The sequence below is a fragment of the Misgurnus anguillicaudatus genome, chromosome 7 (assembly GCF_027580225.2).
Source record: "Misgurnus anguillicaudatus chromosome 7, ASM2758022v2, whole genome shotgun sequence".
Classification (NCBI taxonomy): domain Eukaryota; kingdom Metazoa; phylum Chordata; class Actinopteri; order Cypriniformes; family Cobitidae; genus Misgurnus; species Misgurnus anguillicaudatus.
This window is the reverse complement of record NC_073343.2, coordinates 36941058-36965937: the sequence shown is the minus strand read 5'-3', so window position 1 is coordinate 36965937 and position 24880 is coordinate 36941058. Positions and strand designations below refer to the sequence as shown.

Here is a 24880-nt window from a genome sequence, read left to right as displayed (position 1 = left end):
TATAGATAACCTACTAATTTTTTTAACTGTGTTGTTTATTCTTTTGTTTTATGTATGTTGCATGTAGTTAAGTTAAGATTCACTGTTAGTATTGCTCATGTTTAGTGTGAGAGATTCTCTTAGATTTATCTCTCAGCAGACACAAATGATTCACATGACAGAGTCAACACATAAAAATATCTCCCCATTTAATTAAAAACATTGTTGGGTGAGAAACTATGATATAGAGCCTTAGCATGATTTGTTTTTATCAAATACAGTGATAAATTCAGAGTTTCTGTGTGGCTTGACTGTAATACACTTTTGGTTGTAATTCTTCCACTGACCACCGGGTGTCGCCAGATCCTGAATAAGTGTACCGAGCGTTTCAGAAGGCTGGTGGTTTCCGGTGGTTACCGCATCGTTTACCTGGTTTGTTGGTAAGGTCAACACCCACACATCATTCACACCAGAATACCACTTTATGTAGATCCCTTATCTACTTGAGTTAAATTTGATTTTAAAATCTGAACAATATAAAGCGGTTTTGTTGACAGGGTGCAGGTGGTTTTCATCCGCTACAAATATACAGAAATCACAAATCTATTTCAATACAAATGAAGAGAAACTCTGTGATGTTAGGCGATGATAAAAAGTTTTTACTTTTTGTATAGCAAATAAAGTATATGAAATATACAACTTTTGAAGTTTACACGTGTCATGCACGCAGCACGCGTTCTTGAGAGTCGTTCGTTCATTTTCTCATTATGAATATCCGTACCGTGAGTGTTTGGTTATGCTTGTCAGTGGTGGTTATTGCTGGTTAAACTGTTACTGATGATACATTTGACTTTTTGTTGGTTAGATAATGGTTAACGTTAGTTGTGGTGTCTATCTGATGAACCAGTCTAGTATAGTGTGCACCGTTGTGTTAAAGTAACGTTATGTGTGTAAGTGAGCATATTAAATAAATGTGTTAGATATTAATTGTGCATGATGTTGTTTTTGACAGTATCTGTTTGTATTTACAGTGTGAATGTGGATCATCTTATCCTGCTCATGAACATCATATCATGATCATCATGTGAGTTTCAAAGCTTTTATATAGATCTATAATACAGAACTACAACTCCCGCAATGCATAGCGTTACACAGCAGTGACGTTTCACTCTGTGATTGGCTGCTCTTTTGCCTTCAGTCTATCTGGGCTGTTTGATTCCAATTTTTTAAAGATTGATTCAAAAGAGTCGTTTCCAAGAATCGGTTCTTTACAGTTTCTCGTCAGGTTTATACATCAAGCATTACTCTAAGTGTACCCAATTATATTCACTCATAAAAAAATATCTAAATGATATTGTGATTCCTCAGAAACAGTTTATCATATCTGGGGCTCCTGCATCATAAAGTTTGAAAACCCTCGATATAAAGTACTGAATATTCACAACATTATGTTTATATGATACATAAGCCCACTGTATAAATCTGATGTGTAATATGTAATAAAATGCCATGTGTTTTACAGTATATCTGCACAAATGTCTAATGGGTAACACATTTACATCAGGCTAAACAAAAGCATGTGTAGTTATATAAGCTTAAATGTTAAAACGAACGTCACCTTTGATATTGATATTACATGTCTTATTAAGGAGCTTTTAAATTGTTAAAGGCGGGGTGCATGATCTCTGAAAATCAATGTTGATATTTGAAATCACCTAAACAAACACACCCCTACTCCAATAGAATCTGGACCTTCTTTTGATAGACACGCCCCACACATACACAACCAAGGCAATGATGTCGGTTAGTAGACACGCCACTTACTTTTGGTAGTCGGCCTGACACACTTTTCCAGAGCGTTTCTCAAAAATCATGCACCCCGCCTTTAATTGTAAAGCACAGGTGACTCTCATAGACTTTTCACTGTAGGTATTAATTATGCACCGCTATCACTACTATCAGTGTTTTAAAATTAGTTAATAATATCTTAATATAAATTAAATAATGCAATAAATTAAATTGGCATTTTAAAGCTAAATTGTGGAACATAATATTTGCTTACAGAAAAAATTATCTGTATAAATCTCTTTTTCATGGTAAATTTTTGTTCATTATAATTATTAACTTTATTGACATGTTCATTTAATACCAACCTACTCATAGCAAGAGTCTTGAGTTTTCATTTCATGTGAAATGTTTATCAGGTTGTCTGTTGATCCGAACTTGTATAACTTTTTTCCTGTGAAACACTTTACCGTGTGTTCACACGAGATGCAAGTGAAGCGAATAAATTGCCCTATTCATGCATAGTTGGACGCATGAACATTTTGAGTGAAATTCGCGTCATTCGTGCGTTTAATTCACGTTATTCGCCTCTGAAATTCAGACGCCAATACGCTCAATATGCTGGCTTTCGCTTGTAGTCTCTCTCTCTCTATATAAGCTCAAATTGAGTAAAGAGCGGTTTTTACAACTTACCTGATTGTCTGACCTCCTCACTCACTTTCTTCTAAGATCCTTTTTATTCCTGTTTCTATAAAAGAGTATGAATATGTGTCATACAGCAACAATGATTTTTTTCTCTATTATTATTTCGTATTTCTGCGTCAGCTTGCTACATTGTAATTACATCCCTATTAGAGCAAGCTCCTGATTGGTTAACACAGTGCAAATATTCATCAAAGTTCAGATTTTTCGACGTCAAATGCCCTAAATGTCAAATTGCATTGCGTCATTAGTGCCGCAGGATGTCTATCGCGTCTTTGCATTGACTTAACATGTAAATCACTGGCGTTTAACGCTTCATTTGGTGTGGTGTGAACGCACCATAAGAGGAAAAGTCCCCCTGTACTCAATAATTTTATCACTTAAATCGCATCTTTGTGCATCATAATAGCATTTATAAAAGTTTAACCTATCACAGTAACTTCTTCATGCTTTAAAACAGCTTGAATATAACACTACAGCCTTGCCTCACATACTGTATGTGGATCTGTGAATAGTCCCCACATCCACTCTTTCGCACCACTTTGGACCATAGATATAAATGTAGTAATAATTAATAATAATAATTTGTTAAATTTATATAGCGCTTTTTCTGCAGACCTCAAAGTGCTTTACATATGAACGGGGGAATCTCCTCAACCACCACCAATGTGCAGCATCCAGCTGGATGATGTGACGGCAGCCATATTGCGCCAGAACGCCCACCACACACCCGCTTATTAGTGGAGAAGAGGCCGAGTGATATAGCCAATTAGTATATATGGGGATGATTAGTAGGCCAATGGGCAAGTTTGGCCAGGACACCCCTACTCGTAAATGTAAATAGATGCAATAAATTTGGCAGACACATAACTGCACATTTGCAGCACTTATGTTTTTATTGTTAATGTTAACAGGATAGATAAAGCTGAAGCAGCAGTGCTGTGATCGTTTCAGCGTGCATCCATGCATAATATTGTTCAATAGGGCTGTGCAAAAATATCGATACAGCTAACTATCGCATCATATTGTATCGTGATACGTATCGTATCATGACCCATGTATCGGAATACGTATCGTATCGGGAGGCCCTTGCCAATACCCAGCCCTATTGTTCAGCTGTGATAATGTGATTGGTTACATGCTTGTGACGTAGGACACCATGGTGATGTAAACCGCGGGAATGAATCTGTCTCCAATTGTATGGAGAAAATTCTCAGCAATGGTATTTTAATAATTAATTTGCACATGGTTTGTCTTAAAGCGTATCAAAAACATTACAGACACATATAAACAACAATAAAACCAGATTTTCACCACAGGGGAAACGCTGTTTTCAAGCAGTCACAATGATTGAAACTTTCAGACTGCAAAAATCCACCAGAGTTTAACGAATACTTTTATAAATTCCAAGTCTGAGAAACACAGAGCAATATTGAAGTTGTGAGACGTCTGTTTCTTAAACAAAACTTTCTCAGACTGATCTGAATGATTTTTTTTTAATCTCATGATCCGGTTACATCGTTTAACAGGCATCTGGGGCCTCATGTATAAAGCATGCGTACGCACAAAACAGGGCTGGAAACGTGCGTACGCCAGTTCCCACGCAAAGGTTGTGATTTATAAAAAAAACAAACTTGATGGGAGAATGGGCTTGCAGGGTGGGATATTAGGATGATTCATGTACACACACTTGCATGTGATCTGTGATTTATAAAGGGAACATTGCTTTGTTTTATAAGTCTTCATAATTTTTGGTGTATGCCATTTTTGGCTTTTGTGCGTACGTAGAGTTTTAGTAAGAATCCCACGCACAGTTTTATACATGAGGCCCCTGGAGTGTGAGATTAGAAGTGAATAATGATAAATTTGCATGTTTCTCTGTGTTTTCAGAAGCTCATCACTGCTTTATATAATGCTGCTTTCATTGAGGGCTTTTAAATCCTTTAGAGGCCTCTGCCCTAATTCATTACCAATAAAAGACCCAAACATACTCGAGAATTTCTCCTTCTGTGTCCCACAGACTCTTACAGATTTAGTAAAACCTAATAAAATAAAACGAGTGATTTGATTCATAGTATGCATCAGACGTGTCTAAAGAGTTTTAGAGGGTATGACAGCAGAGCGAGGGTGGGGAGCGAGGGGTAAAATTAACTATGAGCGAGAGAGAGGGAGGGAGAGAGAGAGAGAGAGAGAGACTGCACCGCGGGCGAGCAGGCGGTAGCTGTAAGATCCGCTAGCAGGGTTTTTCTCTGCGTTTGCTGGTTGACTTGGCTCGCGGCCCGACTGGCGTTTTTGTAATCAAGGCATGATCCGGCACTCCGTGCGTTTCCCTGAGCTGCGTCGGCTGTCTGCCGTTTGGAAGGAATTCGCATTTCCCTGTTGACATGCACAACGCTGTGAGTCTCTCTCAAGCTTTTCTTATTCTTACTCTCGGTCTGTCACTTATTTCTCTTCTCTTGAGTTTTCCTTTTTTTGTGTATGAGATGGTAGCTTGCTGTCAGATTATCTTGCGACCCCGCGTGCGCAGGAGCTGATCCAGGCCTCTGTGTGACTGCAGTTTATAGTCTGATCTGCTGTGTGTGACATGTGATCTGTAAATATGAGACAGGAACGCTGGAATATTCCCGGTCCTTCAACACCATTGATGAGTCATTTTGGCTCTCCCGTCTCATTGGATTTGTGTGTCTTTATTCTCTTCAAGGTTTTGTTTTGGTACCCTGACAACCACACTTACTGTTAGTGTAATAGTTTACTGTAAATGATCTTTAAATAGAAAGTTCACAAGTAATGAATGCTGTCTTCCTCTCATGTCGTATGATTTTCCTTAGCGAAAATGTTTTGAAGAAATCTTAAGATGAACAGTCATTCCCAAACCTGGGGTCCTCAGAGTTCAGAGGGGGGCGTGGGATCTGAAATACTTCAACAGTTAATAATGATATGCATGAAATGTTCAACTAACAACTTTATATAAAATATTGTTAAAAGTAAAAAAAAACTGTATGCTTACAATGCCAAGATAAGATCTGTGAATAATTTTCTCATGTGAAATAATTATTTTAATTTTGCTCGCATCATCTCACATGCTTATCAATGCAAAAGCAAAAGGATGTGGAGGGTTGCGTTTGGTGCTCAGATTTTTGTATATGTACGTTGAGGTGTCCCAAGGTGGGAACCACTCATCTACTTCTACCTCTGTGAGGAGCTTTTCATTATGTTGATACTTTTGAAAAAGTCTTTACCAAGTAAATCCAGATATAGTTTTGGAGTTTTTAGGAAAAAAAATTCTTAAACAACTTATTTGTTTTATTCTTTAAAAAAATGAAATTTTTACCATGATCATACAGTACCTATGGAAGCTGGCATGACTTTAAAAAAAGATAAAGAAATAAAATCTCATGCAAACTGCAAAAAGTTGATTAAGTAAAGCATTACAATTTGTGATGTCATCAGTCACATGACACACAACAGCCAGTTGCATTTATATTTTAATGTCTTGGAATTTACTGCTTTACGTTGTCCAAACTGCAACCTGGACATTTACAAAATGGCTACTTAAAGGCGGGGTGCATGATCTCTGAAAGTCAATGTTGATATTTGAAATCACCTAAACAAACACGCCCCTACCCCAAGAGAATCTGGACCTTCTTTTGATAGACACGCCCCACACATGGCAACGATGACGGTTAGTAGACACGCCCCTTACTGCTGATTGGCTACAAGTGTGTTTTGGTAGTCGGCCTGACTCACTTTTCCAAAGTGTTTTTCAAAAATCATGCACCCTGCCTTTAAAGTCCCACATTTAATTTTTTTATTGTTGTTTATATGGTGAAGTGGTGTTTTAAATATGCTCAAATATGCATTCTCATTCCTGCAGTTTTAAATTTCCTCAGCTTCCTACATCACAAACATGTCACCAGTTACATCATCAGTTAAATGCATGGATCAGTAGTTTGAGCCATAGATATATCATGTATGGATGTTGCATATGCACTGAAACTGCCGAATGAAGCATCTATTTACATACATAAATATGGCCCGGGTTGGTGCGAAAGAGTGAAGGTGGGGACTAATTTGCATATTCATTAATCATAGTATACTAAATGAAACAAGGGTGTAGAGTTACATTCAAGCTGTTTTAAAGCATAAAGAGATGACCGGGACAGGTGAAACTTTTAAAGTATGCTCAAAGATGAATTGTAAATGATACAATGATTGACTGCATGTGGACTTTAAGTGTTTGACAGAAGAAAGTCATACAGGTTTTGTATGAGCACAAGTGAATGAGGAGTTTTATTTTTGGGTCAGCTGTCCCTTTAAGGACTGGCATGATTTAGTAAGACACTTTAATAGTGTGAACTCAATGTGTCTTCAGCTGAGACCAAGTAGACATCACATCACAGTCTAGACCCTCATAATATGCTTAATAATGTCATTGTGTCTCATTGTGTTCTCAAACTTGCAGGAATTCTGGGAATCTTAAAGTTTTTTGCAAAGTTGTCTGTAAATGATCCCTGCTGACTTTACTCTGTTATTTGTGAAAAGCAGAAAATGTCTTGTTTTTTTTATATAATATGGAGCTGTAGGATGTTAATAGTTGATTGTCGTGTGCCGACTGTCAGTGTTTAAGTGGGTTTATATGAATGTCGAGTCATTGTTGGTTTTATCTTCTTCTACTTTAGTCTGTGTCTGTAGATGAAATCCACATCTGCGATTACAGAGTTTTAAATATTTTTATGAGATAAAATCAGATGTTTACCAAACAAGCAATATTCTGCGTTATTAACTTAAAGGAGTAGTTCACCCCAAAATGAAAATTAGGTCATATATTACTCACCCTCCAACCATCGTATGTGTAAATGACTTTCTTCTTTCCACAAAAGACATTAAATAATATCTTGACTCTTTTGTAATGACATTGGATAGTGCCCCATTTTTAAATCTCTATAAAGTGAATCCATTTATCAAAAACTAATACCTACAGTTGTTAAATGTCTTCTGAGGTGTTTTGTAAGATAACTTTATAAACTACAGCCGTACAAATGTTCATGAAAAAGTTGAGGTTAGGTGAAGGTTTGACCTCTGACCCCATGTTTCAAAAACCTCAGAAGATATTTACGAACTGTATGGATTAGTTTTTAATGTTTGGATGCTTTTTGTAGATTTAAAAATGGAGCATTATAAAGCCAACAGGATTTTATTTAATATAACTCTGACTGTGTTTGACTGAAAGATGAGAGTCATATACACGTAGGATGGATTGAGGGGGAGTGATATTTGGCTTAATTTCATTTTGGGGTGAACTTAGTGGTAACACTTTTATCTTTTAAAACGCATTATACTTTTGCCACATTTACGCCTTTCATCCAGACTACTCCAGCGTTTTTGACCCTCATAAACGGAGTCGTTGGTAAATACAGCAAGACCCTGTTTTAGTTTGAGATCTCCGCTGCAGTGTAGAGGAACGTAGACGTGACAGTGAGTGCATTATTTGTCAAGTGAAAGTGATTTTATTCAGTTTATTTGAGGTTTGCAACAGAGGTTTTGCACAAAATAATAAACATAGTGCAACCAACTATTATAAACGCTATATCAGATTGTTTTCAACATATGTTCTAATAGAGAACATGTCTGTTTTATATTTTTGTTTTATTTGTTTTTTAAATGTTTTTTTAAAATATTAAAATATAAAATGTTGTTTATGTTTAGTTTCTATTTCATTTAATCATTACGAAAGACAGACCAAATTTTAAACATCATATATAGGGCGTTGTGATGGATTGAAGGCCAATATGATTACAGACATGAAGTTGGTCAGACATAATTTTATTAGTACGTTTTGTTAGCTTCTTTAAAGGGGTCATTTCACAAGACCTTTTTAAGATGTCAAATAAATCTTTTAATGTCTCCAGAGTACGTATGTGAAATTTTAGCTCATAATATGATCTAGATAATTTATTATAACATGTTAAAATTTACTCTTTGTAGATGTGAGCAAAAGTGTGCCGTGTCCTTTAAAATGCAAATGAGCTGATCTCAGCAATAAATGGCAGTGCCGTGGTTGGATAGTGCAGATTAAGGGGCGGTATTATTATAATAAGATCCCCTTCTGACATCACAAGGGGAGACCAATTTTAATGACCTATTTTTCCAAATGCTTGCACGGAATGGTTTACCAAAACTTCTTCTTTAGTGTAATGTCATCTGCATGTTGCTGTGTGAGGTTTGATGAGTTTCTCTCTCTTCAAAGCTCGAGAGATTTCATCAGCAGCTCACATATTACTGCAGAAATAGTTTGTGTAGGAGTACTGCTGATCTGCGGTCGGTTGGGTCGATTGAGCTGTTTTTCAATGAGCTGTGACTTGAATCACACTGATCTGAGGTCTGTTAGTACTATAGACAGCAGGAGCTTCACGCTGTCACACCAGCAAAAACTTAAAAATGCCGCCAGCAGCGTTTTTCTCTTCAGTGGCTATTTGCTGGCATATCCAGAATTTGCCTGTTTGAGTAACTTCAGCGTGAATTTATCCTCATACAGACAGATCAGGAGAAATAAAGCAAATCTTGTGAACTTAAATGTGCAGCTGTATGTCGTGTTAAAAAACTGTGATACTTAGAGATGTGTGTTTAGATAGTGCTAACAGTGTGTTTATGTAGTTGTTAGTGTTGCAATCCACACGTGCACAGTATTTAGTAGTCATACTGGTTAGTGATTTAAACAAACCCGTCCTTCAGAGATTATACTGCGGGTTTAATGCATGGGCCGGGGTCAGGTTGCTGTTACAGCAGCTGATGCTAATAATGTTACAGTCAGACCGACACACACAACTACACACAAACACACACATGAAGATGATAAATCTCCTGTTCATCAAAAATTACAACCAACCCAACGCGCGCACGCACACACACACACACACACACACACACACACACACACACACAGACACATTGTGTTCATTTGATCTGAAATGCAGTGTCACATTTGCTCAGTGTTTGTATTGATGTATGGATTATTAGCAGCTGATTTGATGATATTTATGTTGTGTAATTTCATGAGTACTAACGGGTTTGTGATATTGTGTAAATTTAGAGTTCAGCAGTAAATCAAAGTGATTGTGTTGTTGTGTGTTTAGAGTCCAGCAGAGATGACGAGCGTGATGATGATGAAGATGCAGAAAGACGCTGAACTCGACAAAAAGATTGAAGCTTTACGAAAGAAAAATGAAGCTCTTATGAAACGCTATCAGGTGAGGAGAACATACAGTAACCGCCTGTGCTGGTTTAGGCTGACCTGGACTAGTTAAGGCTGACCTGCACTGGTTTAGGCTGACCTCCGCTTGTTAAAGCTGGCCTGTGCTGGTTAAGGCTGACCTGCGCTGGTTTAGGCTGACCTGCGCTGGTTAAGGCTGGCCTGCGCTGGTTTAGGCTGACCTGCGCTGGTTTAGGCTGGCCTGCACTGGTTTAGGCTCACCTGCACTAGTTAAGGCTGACCTGCGTTGGGTTAGACTGACCTGCGCTGGTTAAGGCTGGCCTGCGCTGGTTAAGGCTGGCCTGCGCTGGTAAAAGGCTGGCCTGCGCTGGTTTAGGCTGACCTGCGCTGGTTTAGGCTGGCCTGCACTGGTTTAGGCTCACCTGCACTAGTTAATGCTGGCCTGCGCTGGATTAGGCTCACCTGGACTAGTTAAGGCTGACCTGCGTTGGGTTAGACTGACCTGCGCTGGGTTAGGCTGACCTGCATTGGTTTAGGCTGACCTGGACCAGTTAAGGCTGGCCTGCGCTGGTTTAGGTTGACCTGGACTAGTTAAGGCTGGCCTGCGCTGGTTTAGGTTGACCTGGACTAGTTAAGGCTGGCCTGCGCTGGTTTAGGTTGACCTGGATTAGATAAGGCTGGCCTACACTGGTTTAGGATGACCTGGACTAGTAAATGCTGGCCTGCACTGGTTTAAGATCACCTGGACTAGTTAATGCTAGCCTGCACTGGTTTAGGCTCATCTGGACTAGTTAATGCTGGCCTGCACTGGTTTAGGCTCACCTGGACTAGTTAATGCTGACCTCCGCTGGTTTAGGCTCACCTGGACTGGTTTAGGCTCACCTGGACTAGTTAAGGCTGGCCTGCGCTGGTTTAGGCTGACCTGGACTAGTTAAGGCTGACCTGCGCTGGTTTTGGCTGGCCTGCACTGGTTTAGGCTGACCTGGACTAGTTAATGCTGGCATGCACTGGTTTAAGCTGACCTGGACTATTTAAGGCTGGTCTGCACTTGTTTAGGTTGACCTGGGCTAGGTAAGGCTGACCTACGCTGGTTTAAGCTGACCTTTTTTCACTCGTTTTAGTTGGTCTATGAGTTAGTAATGGTCATGTTATTTGTATTTTTTAGGAAGTTGAGGAGGATAAGAAGCGGGCAGAGCAGGAAGGCATGTCATTACCCAGCAGGAAAGGGAAACCTGATGATCTCACCATCACTTTCAACAAATCTTCCAATGTGAGCCGCTCGATTCCTTTACACACAAACAGTAGTGACTCCCACACTGATGATGTCATCAACGTGTCATATATCAGAATGACACTGTTAAAAAAAAAAGTATTTTTACATGGAGATGAAAATGTTTGTTTTTGGTGTTTCAGGAGCAGCGTGTTGTTACTAAGAAGTCAGTGCCGAGAGTGTCTAACCCCAAATCTGATCAGGAGCAGAATTCATGTGATCCTGGATCCAGATCCACTCTCTGTGTTGGGAGAGGAAAGAGAAGACAGCTGCTCATCACAACACCTGGAAATATAAAGGCAAGACTGACATAGTGAATGGCAATAATATCAAAGTTACAACATTTCAACCCTGATTTTTGTTTCAGGGTAAAAAGGTGTTTGGTGAAAGAAAGGACAGAAACCGTCCTGTTAGTCCAGCGAGGGTGAAAGTCTCTATTGAGGAAGAACAGGAGACAACTTCATCAACAAAGACAATCATAGAAATACAGGTAAATGTTTTTAAAGAAATCCTCTTTATAATATGTTTTTTTTAAATGATCATGAAATCTAATCTTGACATCTTTAATAATATTGACCAAAGAAGATCATGTCAAAGATTGAAATCAAACTTTGATTCTCTTAATCTCATTTTTAGTCTGGATTTCACAAACAGGGTCACAAATTATTGCCTGATAAAGATGACTTATGTGCTGATAAAGCATGTCTATCTTTCTTTGTTTTCAGATTTGATTAGGTTAATTTGTTTCAGTCGAACAGTTTCTGGTCAGATTTCCCGTGATGCTGTTTCTTTAACAGCGTTCCTCTGCTGTGTGTCACTCCTTCTCGTCTCAAATCTCAATGCTTTAAATAGACGTCAGATTTTATGGGTCACGCCTCCTCTGATCATAAAGACCTCAGGAGAGACTTTGTGAATATTCATCAGGGCTATTTTCTCTATAAAGCTTTCTCACACATTTGATATCCAGCCTTTTTTAGTGATTTAAGCTTTAAATTTAGAATACATCTTAAATGTTAAAATACTGTAACTTGAATCATACAGCTTGTTGAGAAGTTTATCGTTAAATTTCTAAATAATATCGAAACTTAGAATTTCTGGTGTGCAATCAAATGCATGAAAACTTTTATTGTGGATGCACGAGCTACATCTACAAACCAGAATAGCATAGAGTCACTCTTGTGACGATCACCCAGAATACCCTAAAATACCTTAGCAACCACATAGCTATAGCCTGTAAACCATCCCATGTCATAGTCAAGAATCACTTACGTGCTTTTCAGGATATGATTATGATTTAATACAGACACTTTCTGTTTCCCTGTCATGCACGACAGCTGAAGTTATATCTGTGTGTGTATCTGCTGTAATTCTCATCGCTGATTAAGAATTTCAGGGCGTGTTTACACCCAGCGGGGTTGAACCGTCTGTTTCTGTCTGTCTGACAAACACGTCAAGCCAAGCCCCACATAATACACACTATTGTGTGTGAGACACAACACGACGAGACGACTCTCTGTCATCTGTGTGGCTTTGACTGATCAGCATAGACACTCACATGAGGACAAAATGTGAACATCAGACAGAGTCGACTGCACTAAGCAATGAAAATCTCTCTCTCTCTCTCTCTCTCTCTCTCTCACTCTCTCTTGTTCTCTCTTTCTCTCTCCCGGTTCATTGTTTGTGCTCATAATAAGCTGTATGATTTAATGTAATTAACATTTGTCCTGAATGGGTTTATTATGCAGCTGATGGGACTGCAGTTTGGTGTCTGAATGACTCTTTTGTGTGTGTGTGTGTGTGTGTGTGTGTGTGTGTGTGTGTGTGTGTGTGTGTGCGTGCGTGCGTGCGTGCGTGCGTGCGTGCGTGCGTGCGTGCGTGCGTGCGTGCGTGCGTGCGTGCGTGCGTGCGTGCGTGCGTGCATTTTGTATGCATGTTGTGCTTTGAAGCAGTGGCTCATTTTACAATACATGTCGAAATGTATTTTCATCCAAATTATAATACTAATTTAATAATAATTTTCAGTGTTTTTTATATGAGAATGAGAGCACGTCACCTAACCTGTCAAAGCTTGTGCTACACTTTTGATAGTGATGCAGTTTTAAACGTTACAGATATTAGGTCATTAAAAAAATCTTTTCAAGATCAGATTATTCTTTTAGTGATCTTATATTGAATTTGTTTTCTAATGTTTTCATCCCTGAATTATTAAATAAAGCTGTACAGTATGATATGATATATACAAGATGATTTGTATTTAAATGTTTTATTTTATTGTTATAGAACAAAAACATTGAATGCATATAAAGAGGATCACAATGTGCTTAATATTACATTCAAAATGTCTACAAATTTTAATTAAATCAAAAGAAGAATAAAAAAGAATAAAAACAACAACATGGGGATATTTTACAGTAGAGGTCTTCAACCTTTTTCGGACCAATGATCCTTTAAATTGATATTAAGGAGGAGCAGAGACTCCCAGTACATATTATGTATTGATTTACATATGATGGTTATGTTACAAAAATATTCAAATAATAATTACTTTCATACTACAAAACATTATAAATTAACTAAATAGATGTTATTGTGAAAATTTTATTTAAAAAAATATTTTTATTACTCTTTTTTGAGCATTTTGTTTTTATTTATTTGTTTATTTATTGCGTAATTTTGACCTATTTATGTTTTATGCCTAATTTTATTTTTTCAAAACTAATATATTTTGCATTCAACCCATATTTGGAGGACCCCCTGTTGAAGACCCATGTTTTACAATGAATTAGTAAAAGAAAAGGTTTAAAAAATATTGTACATTTATTTTGTTTTTTATTTCTAAGGTTTTTAAAAGTCTCAACATAATGCCTTAGTTCTGTTCTGAATAATATGCTGTTAGGTTTGTTATCTGCCCATTTTTAAGTTGATCAATAAGTCTTCCTCCTTCCGTTACTTTTATAATATAAAAATATATCTTTACCAGATACGAATTTTTATTTTTGTGAGTTTGGATGCTATTACAGTGACAGCTGTACTCAATGACGTCACTACAGCAAGTGTACTAAAGTTTGTCCACACGAGGACGCTAAAGTCACACCAATGTCTTTATATTGATTTCATGTTTATTCCTTTTCTGTGTGGTTTTCAGGGTTTGTTCAAGTTTTTTTTACTTTAACAGATTTATTACTTGTTCATTTTGACAAATGTGCAAAATATTGTTATACAAAAGTAATATTTTAACAAAAATAATTCATCTTGACAAGCAGTTGACAGTTGACCAAGAACCGCCCATCTTAACAGGAACAGACCTTCTGACAGCCAACCACAATTTATTTGGTATTTACATAACATTTACGGGTGGGGTTATTTAAAATCAATTATTTTACTATAATAGGACATTTAAGTAGTTTTAAACAAACCTTATAAAAAACAATACCGGTGTGTATCTTGGGACAAAACAATGGCATTAATATATGTTAAGATACATCAGTGCAAGATGATTTTAAATTAAGACAGATCAAACATGTATTTTAGTCTGGGACTAGGATCAACTCTGTCCGGGAAACCTCCCATCTGTGCAAAATTTGAGTTTTCCAGTCTCAGAAGGGAAATCCTGCATTTAAATGATATGAAAAACAAGTCTCTCTTTCTCTTTCTCTCTCTTTGTGTAGGAGGACACAGGAAAACAAGATGTTAAGATCATATGTAAAGATTCACAGTGTGATCAGGTCAGAATGTTTTGTCTCTTTTACTGTGTGTGTTTATCTGTCATCACACACACATGTTGGCATATGTGGTTTACGGGGACAATTTCAAAGAAGCAAGACACACGTGATGCGTTTTTAATCTTACTTGTATTGTTTTATTAATAATGCAGGTATGTAATTTGGTGTCTGCTTTCCAGATCTGCTTGTTTACATCACTCAAACACGTTAATTGTAATGTATGACATTATACTCAAAATATAACAACTTTATTCCCGAAACCCTACGCCTTTATATTCAGTGTGTTATATTTGTTCTCGCAATATTACAACTTTATTTGACTTATTTTGACTTTTTTCTCAAAGAACTACTAGTTAAATCTTGCATTATGATGACTTGAATCTCAAGGTATTTTTATTTTAATTTGGCCCTAATCCTCCGTATATATAAGATATTACACTTTTGTGTTTAAAGGGGACATTTCACAAGACATTTTAAGATGTCAAATAAATCTTTGGTGTCCCCAGAGTACATTTGCAAAGTTTTAGCTCAAAATAACGTATTATAACATGTCTGACATTTTGTAGGTGTGAGCAAAAATGTGACATTGGGTGTGTCCTTTAAAATGCAAATGAGCACCGTCTCTAAATGACAGTGCTGCGTTTGGAAAGAGACAGAGCGCAAGGCGTCATAACCTGAAAACCAGGCCCACCGGGGGGAAACAATCCATCCGTCTCCATTGACTTTGTATTGCGAGAGGCCGCCTCCTTCTCATTTCTGGCTTATAACAAAAAGAGAATAATGCCCAAAAGCTGCTGTGTGACAATATGTACAGCTAACAAGCCAAAAAACCCAGAAATAAGTTTTTATAAGCTGTCGACCCCAGAAAACGAGCGTTTAAAGACACAAAAGTGTAAAAAGGCAACTTGTCATAGTACTACTATAGATAGAACTGCGCCCACTAGAAGGAAACGTAGTCCGCGATCCACTTTTTTTCTCCTTAAAGGCTGGGTTTTATGGCTCGACAGCTTATAAAAACTTATTTAGATCCCCTTCTGACATCACAAGGGGAGCCACATTTCAATGAGCTATTTTTTCACATGCTTGCAGAGAATGGTTTACTAAAACTAAGTTACTGGGTTGATCCTTATCACATTTTCTAGGTTGATAGAAGCACTTTAATTAAAGCATTTAAACATGGAAAAAGTCAGATTTTCATGATATGTCCCCTGTAACATGTTACTCTTGGTTTCATGTCATTATTGTAATCATACTCTAGTAGATATCTCTCTATTACTGACCCTTACCATTCATTTACTGTAGTTGTTCGAATAAGCGCTGTTATGATTGGTTAACATCAGCATGTCATCCATCAGATCAGATCAAGCTTTCAATAGACTAAATAGATGATGATGTAAATGTGTTTTTGTGTGTAAATTCAGATCATCTATCTCTCTCTTGTAGGGCACGGAGATCTCACAACCGCCGGATGTCAACGACATGAACGACCTAACATCCAAAGAAGACGAAATGGAGTACCTGCGCTGGAAGAAAGAACGAGAGGAGATCGACAGAGAACGAGTGGCCCGACACAAAAACGCTAAAGGCCAATGGAGGAGAGCCTGGGATGTGGAGAAACCTGATCTGATGTAAGTACACATTCACTTTTAGATTAACTTCTTATTTTTAAGAGGATAAATATTCACTTGCGTGTTCAAAAGCTTCTTGAAAAGTCCTCACAGACTTTCTGAAGTCATCAGTGTTGTTTTGATTTATTAATAATCTCTTACATGTTTTCTATACGTTCTGTGTTTGTAGACCTTTAAGTCACTTGAAATGAAAATTGTACTCATTTAATCTGATCTTAATTTCTGTATTGTAATAAGACTTAATAAAGACGTCATTCGTAGATCTGAACGTACTGTTCACAAACACGACTTCAGTTCAGACATTAATCGGCGTCTGGAAGTCTTCAGCGTTTGAGGTGCTTTCTTCAGGAATAAATAACCTTCCCCTGTGAGCACTATTGAGTGCACTGGAGGATATTTTTAGGGTTGTATAAATGCCTTGCCTTATTTGGCAGCGTTTGTGAACACCAGAGATTATCCTGGGCAGCTGGATGCGTCAACCCCAACGTTTTCTGAATAATAAGAGTCGAGGACTGAACATTCAGTACATCAGAAACTCTCATTCCTTAAATAAAACCACATATCTGAGGATTGATGGTTATGAATGTTTAAAGGACTTTCTGTAGAATACGGTATGAATATTCTGTATGTTCATTTAACCAATAAGACTTGGTCAACCAGCTTAAAGGGGACAGAGAATGAAAAAACATTTTTACCTTGTCTTTGTTGAATAATGGTAGTCTACCCACATTCACAAACATACAAAAAGTGCTAAACATCTCAGTCTCACAGAAATTCAATTTTTTGGAAATGTCAGCCAGAAAACAGCCCAATCTGAAAAACTGATGCTTATGACATCACAGGCATCTAACTGCCCCTCCACTTTAAAATAATTGGCTACATTTTTTTGAGTGGCAGCAAAGTCAGCCAATCAGTAATGAGATTGCAAGTTAAGCCAGTAGGGGGAGCCAAATAGGTGCAAAACTACTTGTTTAAAATCCCCCACCCTAATAGAGCTATCTGAGAGAGGTTTTTAGGAAGCTTCTAAGCCATTACAGACCCAAACAAAATTTTTTGTCTACATGTCACATCACAGAACAAGGATAAATACTCCGTTCAACCATTCTATGTCACCTTTAAAGCATTTACCAAGTATAAATCAACCTGGACTAGCACTAAACCATTAGGGGGCGTGCACACCAAAGTGTTTAAATGCGTCTGAAAATGCCAGGCAGACGCAGACTCTGGGTGCTTGCCAGCTTTTTTTAGTTGAGTGCTTTGGTTGCTTTGACACTTCTGCTTTGTTTATCAGTTTATCACAATGCAACATAATATTTGTGATATTTGTCCCGCTCCTCCTCCACTGTGATTGTTCAACTTTTGGTGTGGAAAAACAATGAGCGCCGCAGATAAAAACCCACTAGCTGCTGCCGTTTTTGAAAAGCACAGCTCTTCAACTAATTCTGTCAGTAATGCACAAGCTCATTTAAATGTTTGATAACACAGCAATGTTGATTTGCATGACTGGAGCACCTGCACAGGTATTCCTGATATTCTGAAGGCTTGTTGTGTATTTAGTAGCTGTGTGTTTGTAACATTTTAAACATCTGTAGGTTTTCTGACAAAGTTCATGAAGGGCCAGACAGAGACACGCAGAACACAGGTGAGTCACAAACTCTTTACTTTAGGACTTTTTCATGTAGCTGATGGTGTAAAGTATAACAGTGAAGGTCATCAGATGATCGTGTTTGTGGTTGTATTTTGTGTCTTACACATGAAATTGTGTTTGATTGTTAGGGATTAGAAACAGCAAAAGAGGAAATTTAAGATCAGAAGAGTCCAAAGGTGAGAAACTTGAACCCTAAAACAGCCAGCACAAGAATGAAAGCTCAGAATAATGATCTTTAATGAGTTTAGGGAATTAAGATGATAAATGTCCACATTTACTGTAACAGGTACATTATGAGCTTCATAACACATTGATAATGTTGTGTTGTATTATCTGTGTTGCTTAACATGATTCAGTCATTGAAGTTGTGTTTTGTGTGTTGATTTATTTCTGTCTTCTCTCCATTGATATCAAGCACGAGAGAAAAAGAGGAAAAGTCTTCCAGTGGTGAGCAGTAAAGCGAAGGGTAAAGAGCGTCTGACGGGCCGAGCCAGACGATGGGATGCACATCATCTCCATTAACTGCTTAATGTGTCTTTAAGCGAACATGCGTAATTTTACATAAGCAGCACAAAAGGTTATTGGTTCATTTCCTAGTGAACACACATACTAATAAAGTTGTATGGTTTTGCTCGTTTGGCTACTGTATGTAATGATCGAGCTAAGAGGGGCAGATGCTGCCTCTGCCCCATCAAGCTCCACAGCTCCCCACATTTTTCCCATGTAAATTTGTGGTGAAAAATGAAAATACAGCAAGCCCTAATAGAGAGTCATACGAGCAGATTTGAATCTGCCCCTATAGCTTTTACGTTACGTGAACGTAGTAAGCAAAGTGCATATCAGAGTCTGCGTGACAGTGTTAGTACGGCTTTGATTCTTCAGGCAAATATCGCATCATCGCACCACTGATCCACTGGCTGTCATTCAACGTGATGACCAGCCGATGCCCGACCAACGACCACCGGCTAAACCAGTTTAATTCGCTTACCCGCCTCCTATCCCTACCGTATCTATATATATATATAAATATATATTAATTCCTCCCAAGGGTTTTTGTCCTTCTAGGAGTTTTTCCCATTGGGTTTTTTCCTAGGGGTTTTTTTTGTCCCAGGGAGAGTCAGCCAACTTTGGCTTAATTTAGCACTTTACTGTATACGTTACATTATTAATATGCTCGCTTGTACGGTTTAACCGCTATCTCTACTTCTTATATTATCTATTGATTTTCTGTGTTCTCCTCTACATCTTCTCATGTAAAGCTGCTTTGCAACAATTAACACTTGTGAAAAGCGCTATATAAATAAAATTGAATTGAATTGAATTGAATTGTGTGCGAGACGAGTGGTACAAATTAACCCGATTGTAATCATGTAGTTATTCTGTAAGAGTTTTATTACAGAATTCATCTGAAATATTGTCAGTTAACTCATTCACCGCCATTGACGAGTTATCTCGTCAATTATGAGTTAATATTTAACTAATAAATATGCCTTTCTGGACGAATTTTAAAGTGAAAGTGTAATACCACTTTTATCCACTAGATAAACCAAACCGAATATATCAAAAACGGAAGTTAAAAAGATTTAATGATTTATTTTAACTGCCTTTATGTTTGATAGTCATTCTGAGTTTGATCTCTAACATAAATTCCTTTACAAAAATGCAATTTTTTAAGCTTTTTGCTCAAAATGTTGTATTTTTGAAGAGAAATATCCATATTTCAGTTGTTAAATTAAGTGGAAAAAGTAAATATATAATGAAAGTTTTTTTCCCCATTTTGTTTGTTTGTTTATTGTTTGTTTGAAAGCAGAGGGTGTGTTCTTTAATTTGATATAATTTGTATGTTTATATATTTATAAAAGAAAAATTTTCCTGCAAGGAATTTTGTGAAACTTTTGTTAAAATCAGAAAAATGCAGGTGGCCAACTTTTCTCAAAAAGGCTGGCGGTGAATGAGTTAATAAGAAAATTTATATCAGACAACTTTGCCCTGACAAGACAGATTTAAAAAATAATGTGCAACAGCCGAACAACCAATGGTCGTTCAATAGGGCATTTAAAGGGCCGTGGGATGACATAAAGCTTTGGCTGTCTGGTTGTGCTAAACGGAATAAAATGTTTTATTTTCCATCCTCACATTTTCATTCTTCTTATGGGGACGCGTGGATTTGTGTCTTTTTAAGCTTTTTTGCCTGAAAGGGCTTAAAAACAAATGAATCAGCATTAAAACGCCCCCTTCAGGTTGAATTATGGAAGGACCTCTGCTAAGTGTTGTGCATGCGTTCAGTCATATAAATGTAAAACTTTTACCACTAGCAGTTAATCATAGTTTAGTCATACAGCCTACGATACGACCCACTATACTGGTGTTGAGAATGTGATGAATTTGCACATTAAACCATATTAAAAACACCACATAGGTTGAAATAAATGCTTATCCACATTGCTATTTGTTTCTAATGTATATTAGAAAATTTTTTGTAAATCTTAATGCTTTTTAAAGCACACAGTCACATCTGTGTGTTATAAATTATTACATTTATAAATAAAAACAGCTTTTCTGCATAAAGTACGTGTTTTATAATAGCTGTAGTATTATTTATATTTAATAAAAATAAGTAGTAAATGGTTGTAGGTGAGATGACAGAACATTTTGGGCATGCTTACCATGTTTAATTAATATTAACCATGAAAATCTTTAAAAGGTCTTTATGTGTCGTGTATTTACATGATAACTGATGAATTGATAGTATAATGATCTTCTTCTGTTTACAGATGGGATGCTAAAGAACAGGAGGAACATTTAAAGGTAAGAATCACCCAGAAATGAGAATAATGTCATCGTATCCTTGCCTTCATATCATTTCAAACTTCAATTCAATCCTGTTGTGTCCCACAGAAAGAAACATTGTGTATAAACGGAGGATTTTCATTTTTTAGACAAACTGTTTCTTTAAATTGTCATGTATTTGTGATGTTATTGATCAGTTTGTTAATATCTGAAGGCTTATCCAGAGAGCAGTCTAAAGGAGTTCCTGGAGGAACTGGATGCTCTTTGTGCTCCTGAGGAGAAAAACATCAATCCAGAGACTAAAAACCATGATGATGTCCTCAACACAACATCTGAAGTGCCATTAAACTCGGAGGAAGCCATCAGTGACGTGACCTCTGACAAGGAGAAAAACGAGAACGCAGAAATTTCTTTAGAGATGTTGGCTCAGAAGATCGCAAAGAAGAAGGTTTGTTTCTCAGAAGAGCTTCATGACCGAGCTCACAAGATCTTCAACAGTGTCACCACAGAAACCAGCTCACTAAAATCATCTTCACAGGTTCAGAGCGACTCCGTACATGATGAAAGACAAACCGCACAAAGACAAAAGACAGAAGAAGATAAAGAGAAGATAGCAAACGAGACCCAGACGAGTGTGGAGATGAATGATCCTTCAGTAGATAAGAACGTGTGTGAGAAGAAACTCTCAGGATCATCTCTGATAACTGAAGGAACTAAAGATGAGTCCAGTAAAGCGTTGTGTTCCACCAGCACTTCAGTTAATGGAGAAGATGTTTGTCTACTAACAGAAGTGACTGTGGAGGAGAGCTGCTCTTCAAGAGGAACTGGTATGAGAACATGCACACGATAACACACACACACACACACACACACACACACACACACACACACACACACACACACACACACACACACACACACACACAAACAAACACACTTATGTGAATGATGACTGATTGAAACACTGTGTGCATGTGTGTACATGTGTGTGTTTACAGAAGAACTGAATCTGAAGTCTGATGAGTCTCCTCAGTAACTGCAGCACCAGTTCTGATATGGTAAGTGTGTGTTGTGTTGTGTTGTGTTGTGTTGTGTTAGTTTGTGTGTTGTTTGTGTAATGTGAGTTTTGGGTAAATCTGGACCCTGATGAGTTTTGTTAACCAAAGCCCTAGTTTTGATATGTGTTGTATGTAAGTTTGCTTGTGGGTGTGTGTCTGTGTGCATGTGTGTAGTTTCTGTGATTGCAGCACTATAGTTCTGTTGTGTGAGTGTGTGTGTGTGTGTCTGTGTGCGTGGCATGCGCGTGTGTGTGTAGTCTCAGTGGTTGGAGCACTGTAGTTCTGTTGTGTGTGTGTGCCCGTGCTTGTGCGTGTCTGTGTGCGTGTAGTCTCTGTGATTGCAGCGCTATAATTCTGTTGTGTGTTTGTGAGTGTGTGCGCTTGTGTGTCTGTGTGTGTGTGTCTGTGTGTGTCTGTGTGTGTGTGTCTGTGTGCGCGTGTGTGTGTGTGTGTGTGTGTGTGTGTGTGTGCATGCATGTGCGTGCATGTGTGTAGTCTCAGTGATTGGAGCACTATAATTCTGTCGTGTGTGTGTGTGTGCGCGCGCGCGCACGCTCGCTCGTGTGTGTGTGTGTGTGTGCATGCATGCTTTTTTGTGTAGTCTCAGTGATTGGAGCACTATAATTCTGTTGTGTGTGCGTGTGCGTGAGTGCGTGCACGTGTGTGTGTGTGTGTGTGTGTGTGTGTGTGTGCATGCATGTGCGTGCATGTGTGTAGTCTCAGTGATTGGAGCACTATAATTCTGTCGTGTGTGTGTGTGCGCGCGCACGCTCGCTCGTGTGTGTGTGTGTGTGTGTGTGTGTGTGTGTGTGTGTGCATGCATGTGCGTGCATGTGTGTAGTCTCAGTGATTGGAGCACTATAATTCTGTCGTGTGTGTGTGTGTGTGTGTGTGTCTGTGTGCGTGGCATGCGCATGTGTGTGTGTGCATGCATGCATGTGCGTGCATGTGTGTAGTCTCAGTGATTAGAGCACTATAATTCTGTTGTGTGTGTGTGTGCGCGCGCACGCTCGCTCGTGTGTGTGCATGCATGTGCGTGCATGTGTGTAGTCTCAGTGATTGGAGCACTATAATTCTGTCGTGTGTGTGTGTGTGCGCGCGCGCGCACGCTCGCTCGTGTGTGTGTGTGTGTGTGCATGCATGCTTTTTTGTGTAGTCTCAGTGATTGGAGCACTATAATTCTGTTGTGTGTGCGTGTGCGTGAGTGCGTGCACGCGCGTGTGTGTGTGTGTGTGTGTGTGTGTGTGTGTGTGTGTGTGTGTGCATGCATGTGCGTGCATGTGTGTAGTCTCAGTGATTGGAGCGCTATAGTTCTGTTCTGTTGTGTGTGTGTGTGTGTGTGTGTGTGTGTGTGTGTGTGTGTGTGTGTGCACGCGCTCGTGTGTGTGTGCATGCATGCATCTATGTAGTCTCTGTGATTGCAGCACTATAGTTCTGTTGTGTGTGTGTGTGTGTGTTATGTTGTGTGTATTGCAGGTGAATTGATTTCCCGTGTGTTGCATTAGAGTTTGAGTTTCTCATTTGACTTCCAGATTTAAAGTCTCGCACCTCACCGTGTTTAGCGGCCCACTGAAGCTCCATCACAGAGCTGTAGAAGTACCTAGAAAAGTGCCTCTATATTTATAATCAGGCCACATATTCACCTCAGCACTCTTACTGTACACTTTAAACATCCAATCCTTCATTGCCTTTGGCATTTTTATGCTCTGAGAATCATGAAGAAAGATGTTGATCTTATCACTCCAGACTTTATTCATCTTGTGTTGCATCTATTGAATAAAATAATGAAATGATTTCAGTCTGCAGACATTTATCCTTAAAATAAAGTAAAACTGAATCTGTTCCTCTTTACCATCATCAATCCTCAGTTTAAAACATCTAAATATATGAACTGCTGTAGTGTATCTTCACATGCTGTGTTATAATCTAATCATCTATTTGAACTGCAGAAAAATGATGTTTGATGAATGTGTGATTCTTCAGTAAGACTATACCATAGTAAACTTTGTAAGAATAAAATAATTAAATAAGATGTTAATGATAAATGATTGATTCATCTCTCTTTTTTCCCCGCCTAGGCAAAAGAAAATAGGAAAGTTGTTCGGATGGGAAATGATGTTTGCATCTTAAGCAAAATGGACACTGAAACCAAAACAAAAAATGTCATTAGCCTACAGAGAGTTTCTTACTGACGGTACAAAGTTGCTAATATGAGTTGTTATGACTTTGTATTTGAAGTATATTTTATTATTAAGAATGAAGCATTGTATATTTTATGACTGAAAGTGAGATTGTGATTGTTCAGATAGTTAATCTGTTTTCTCACAGACACTATAATGCACTAAAGCTGCCAAACCCAGAGTTCAGACGTTCTTCAGATCTTTGCTGATGGTTTGGTGGAGGACGTTTAATATTAGCTAAAGCACTACAAAGCTACTTGAATGTTTAACTTAGATAAGATAGCAGCAATATTATTTACAATAACTAACCTGAGAATGAAAGTCTTATACAGTACGACTCTTCAACAGAGATACGTCTATAAAATCAAACGTAACCCGCCAGAGGACTTTTGGATGCTGTTAAAGACAGATATATATTTAATATCTCCACTCATATACGCACATTAGTTATTGGTTTTTTGAAGGTTGTGTGGAAGTTTGAAAGTTCACAAGACTGTTAGAGTTTGTTACCTAGCACTTTATCTTTTTTGAATGTTATATATGAAGCATTACCAGAAAACTACAACACTTTGACAGAATTAATTGTTTACAATTCTTACGGTAACAGACAGGGAAAGTTTTCTTGTATGTTAAGCTGATATACAGTAAGTTACTGCTATTGTTATTGTTCACTGTACTGTGTTACAGTAAATGATGATTGTACTGATGATGTTTCAGTATTTATGAGTCCAAATGAGTTGGACGTTTATTTGATGTAGGAAGATGAAAAGGCACGCGAGGATTGGTTGTAGGTGACCGAGGTTGGAATTTATTGTTTTTTGTTACTTTGTCACTAAGCATTTTGTGTTTCTTTGTTTTTGAAAGGAATGTTAAAAAATACATATTAAAATAAAAACATGAAAACTTTT

General features: G+C 37.9%; 1 protein-coding gene across 5 annotated transcripts; it reads left to right on the top strand.

The window, feature by feature from the left end:
• Positions 1-352: 352 nt before the first annotated feature.
• ccdc9b (coiled-coil domain containing 9B) lies at positions 353-24880 on the top strand. Of its 5 annotated transcripts, none has more exons than XM_073869861.1 (15): positions 353-419; positions 1011-1063; positions 9600-9713; positions 10842-10946; positions 11090-11245; positions 11314-11436; positions 14615-14671; positions 16112-16296; positions 17889-17938; positions 18073-18120; positions 18360-18450; positions 20728-20752; positions 20949-21561; positions 21733-21792; positions 23871-24880. In XM_073869861.1, exons 3-14 carry the CDS (start codon positions 9612-9614, stop codon positions 21768-21770), a joined length of 1593 nt encoding a protein of 530 aa, XP_073725962.1. In that variant the 5' UTR covers positions 353-419; positions 1011-1063; positions 9600-9611; the 3' UTR covers positions 21771-21792; positions 23871-24880. The 5 variants fall into 5 exon arrangements, with proteins under 5 accessions (XP_073725962.1, XP_073725961.1, XP_073725964.1 ...); XM_073869864.1 differs by lacking the exons at positions 353-419; positions 1011-1063 and adding an exon at positions 4639-4862 and having other exon boundaries at positions 20949-21182; positions 21273-21561; XM_073869860.1 differs by lacking the exons at positions 353-419; positions 1011-1063 and adding an exon at positions 4638-4862.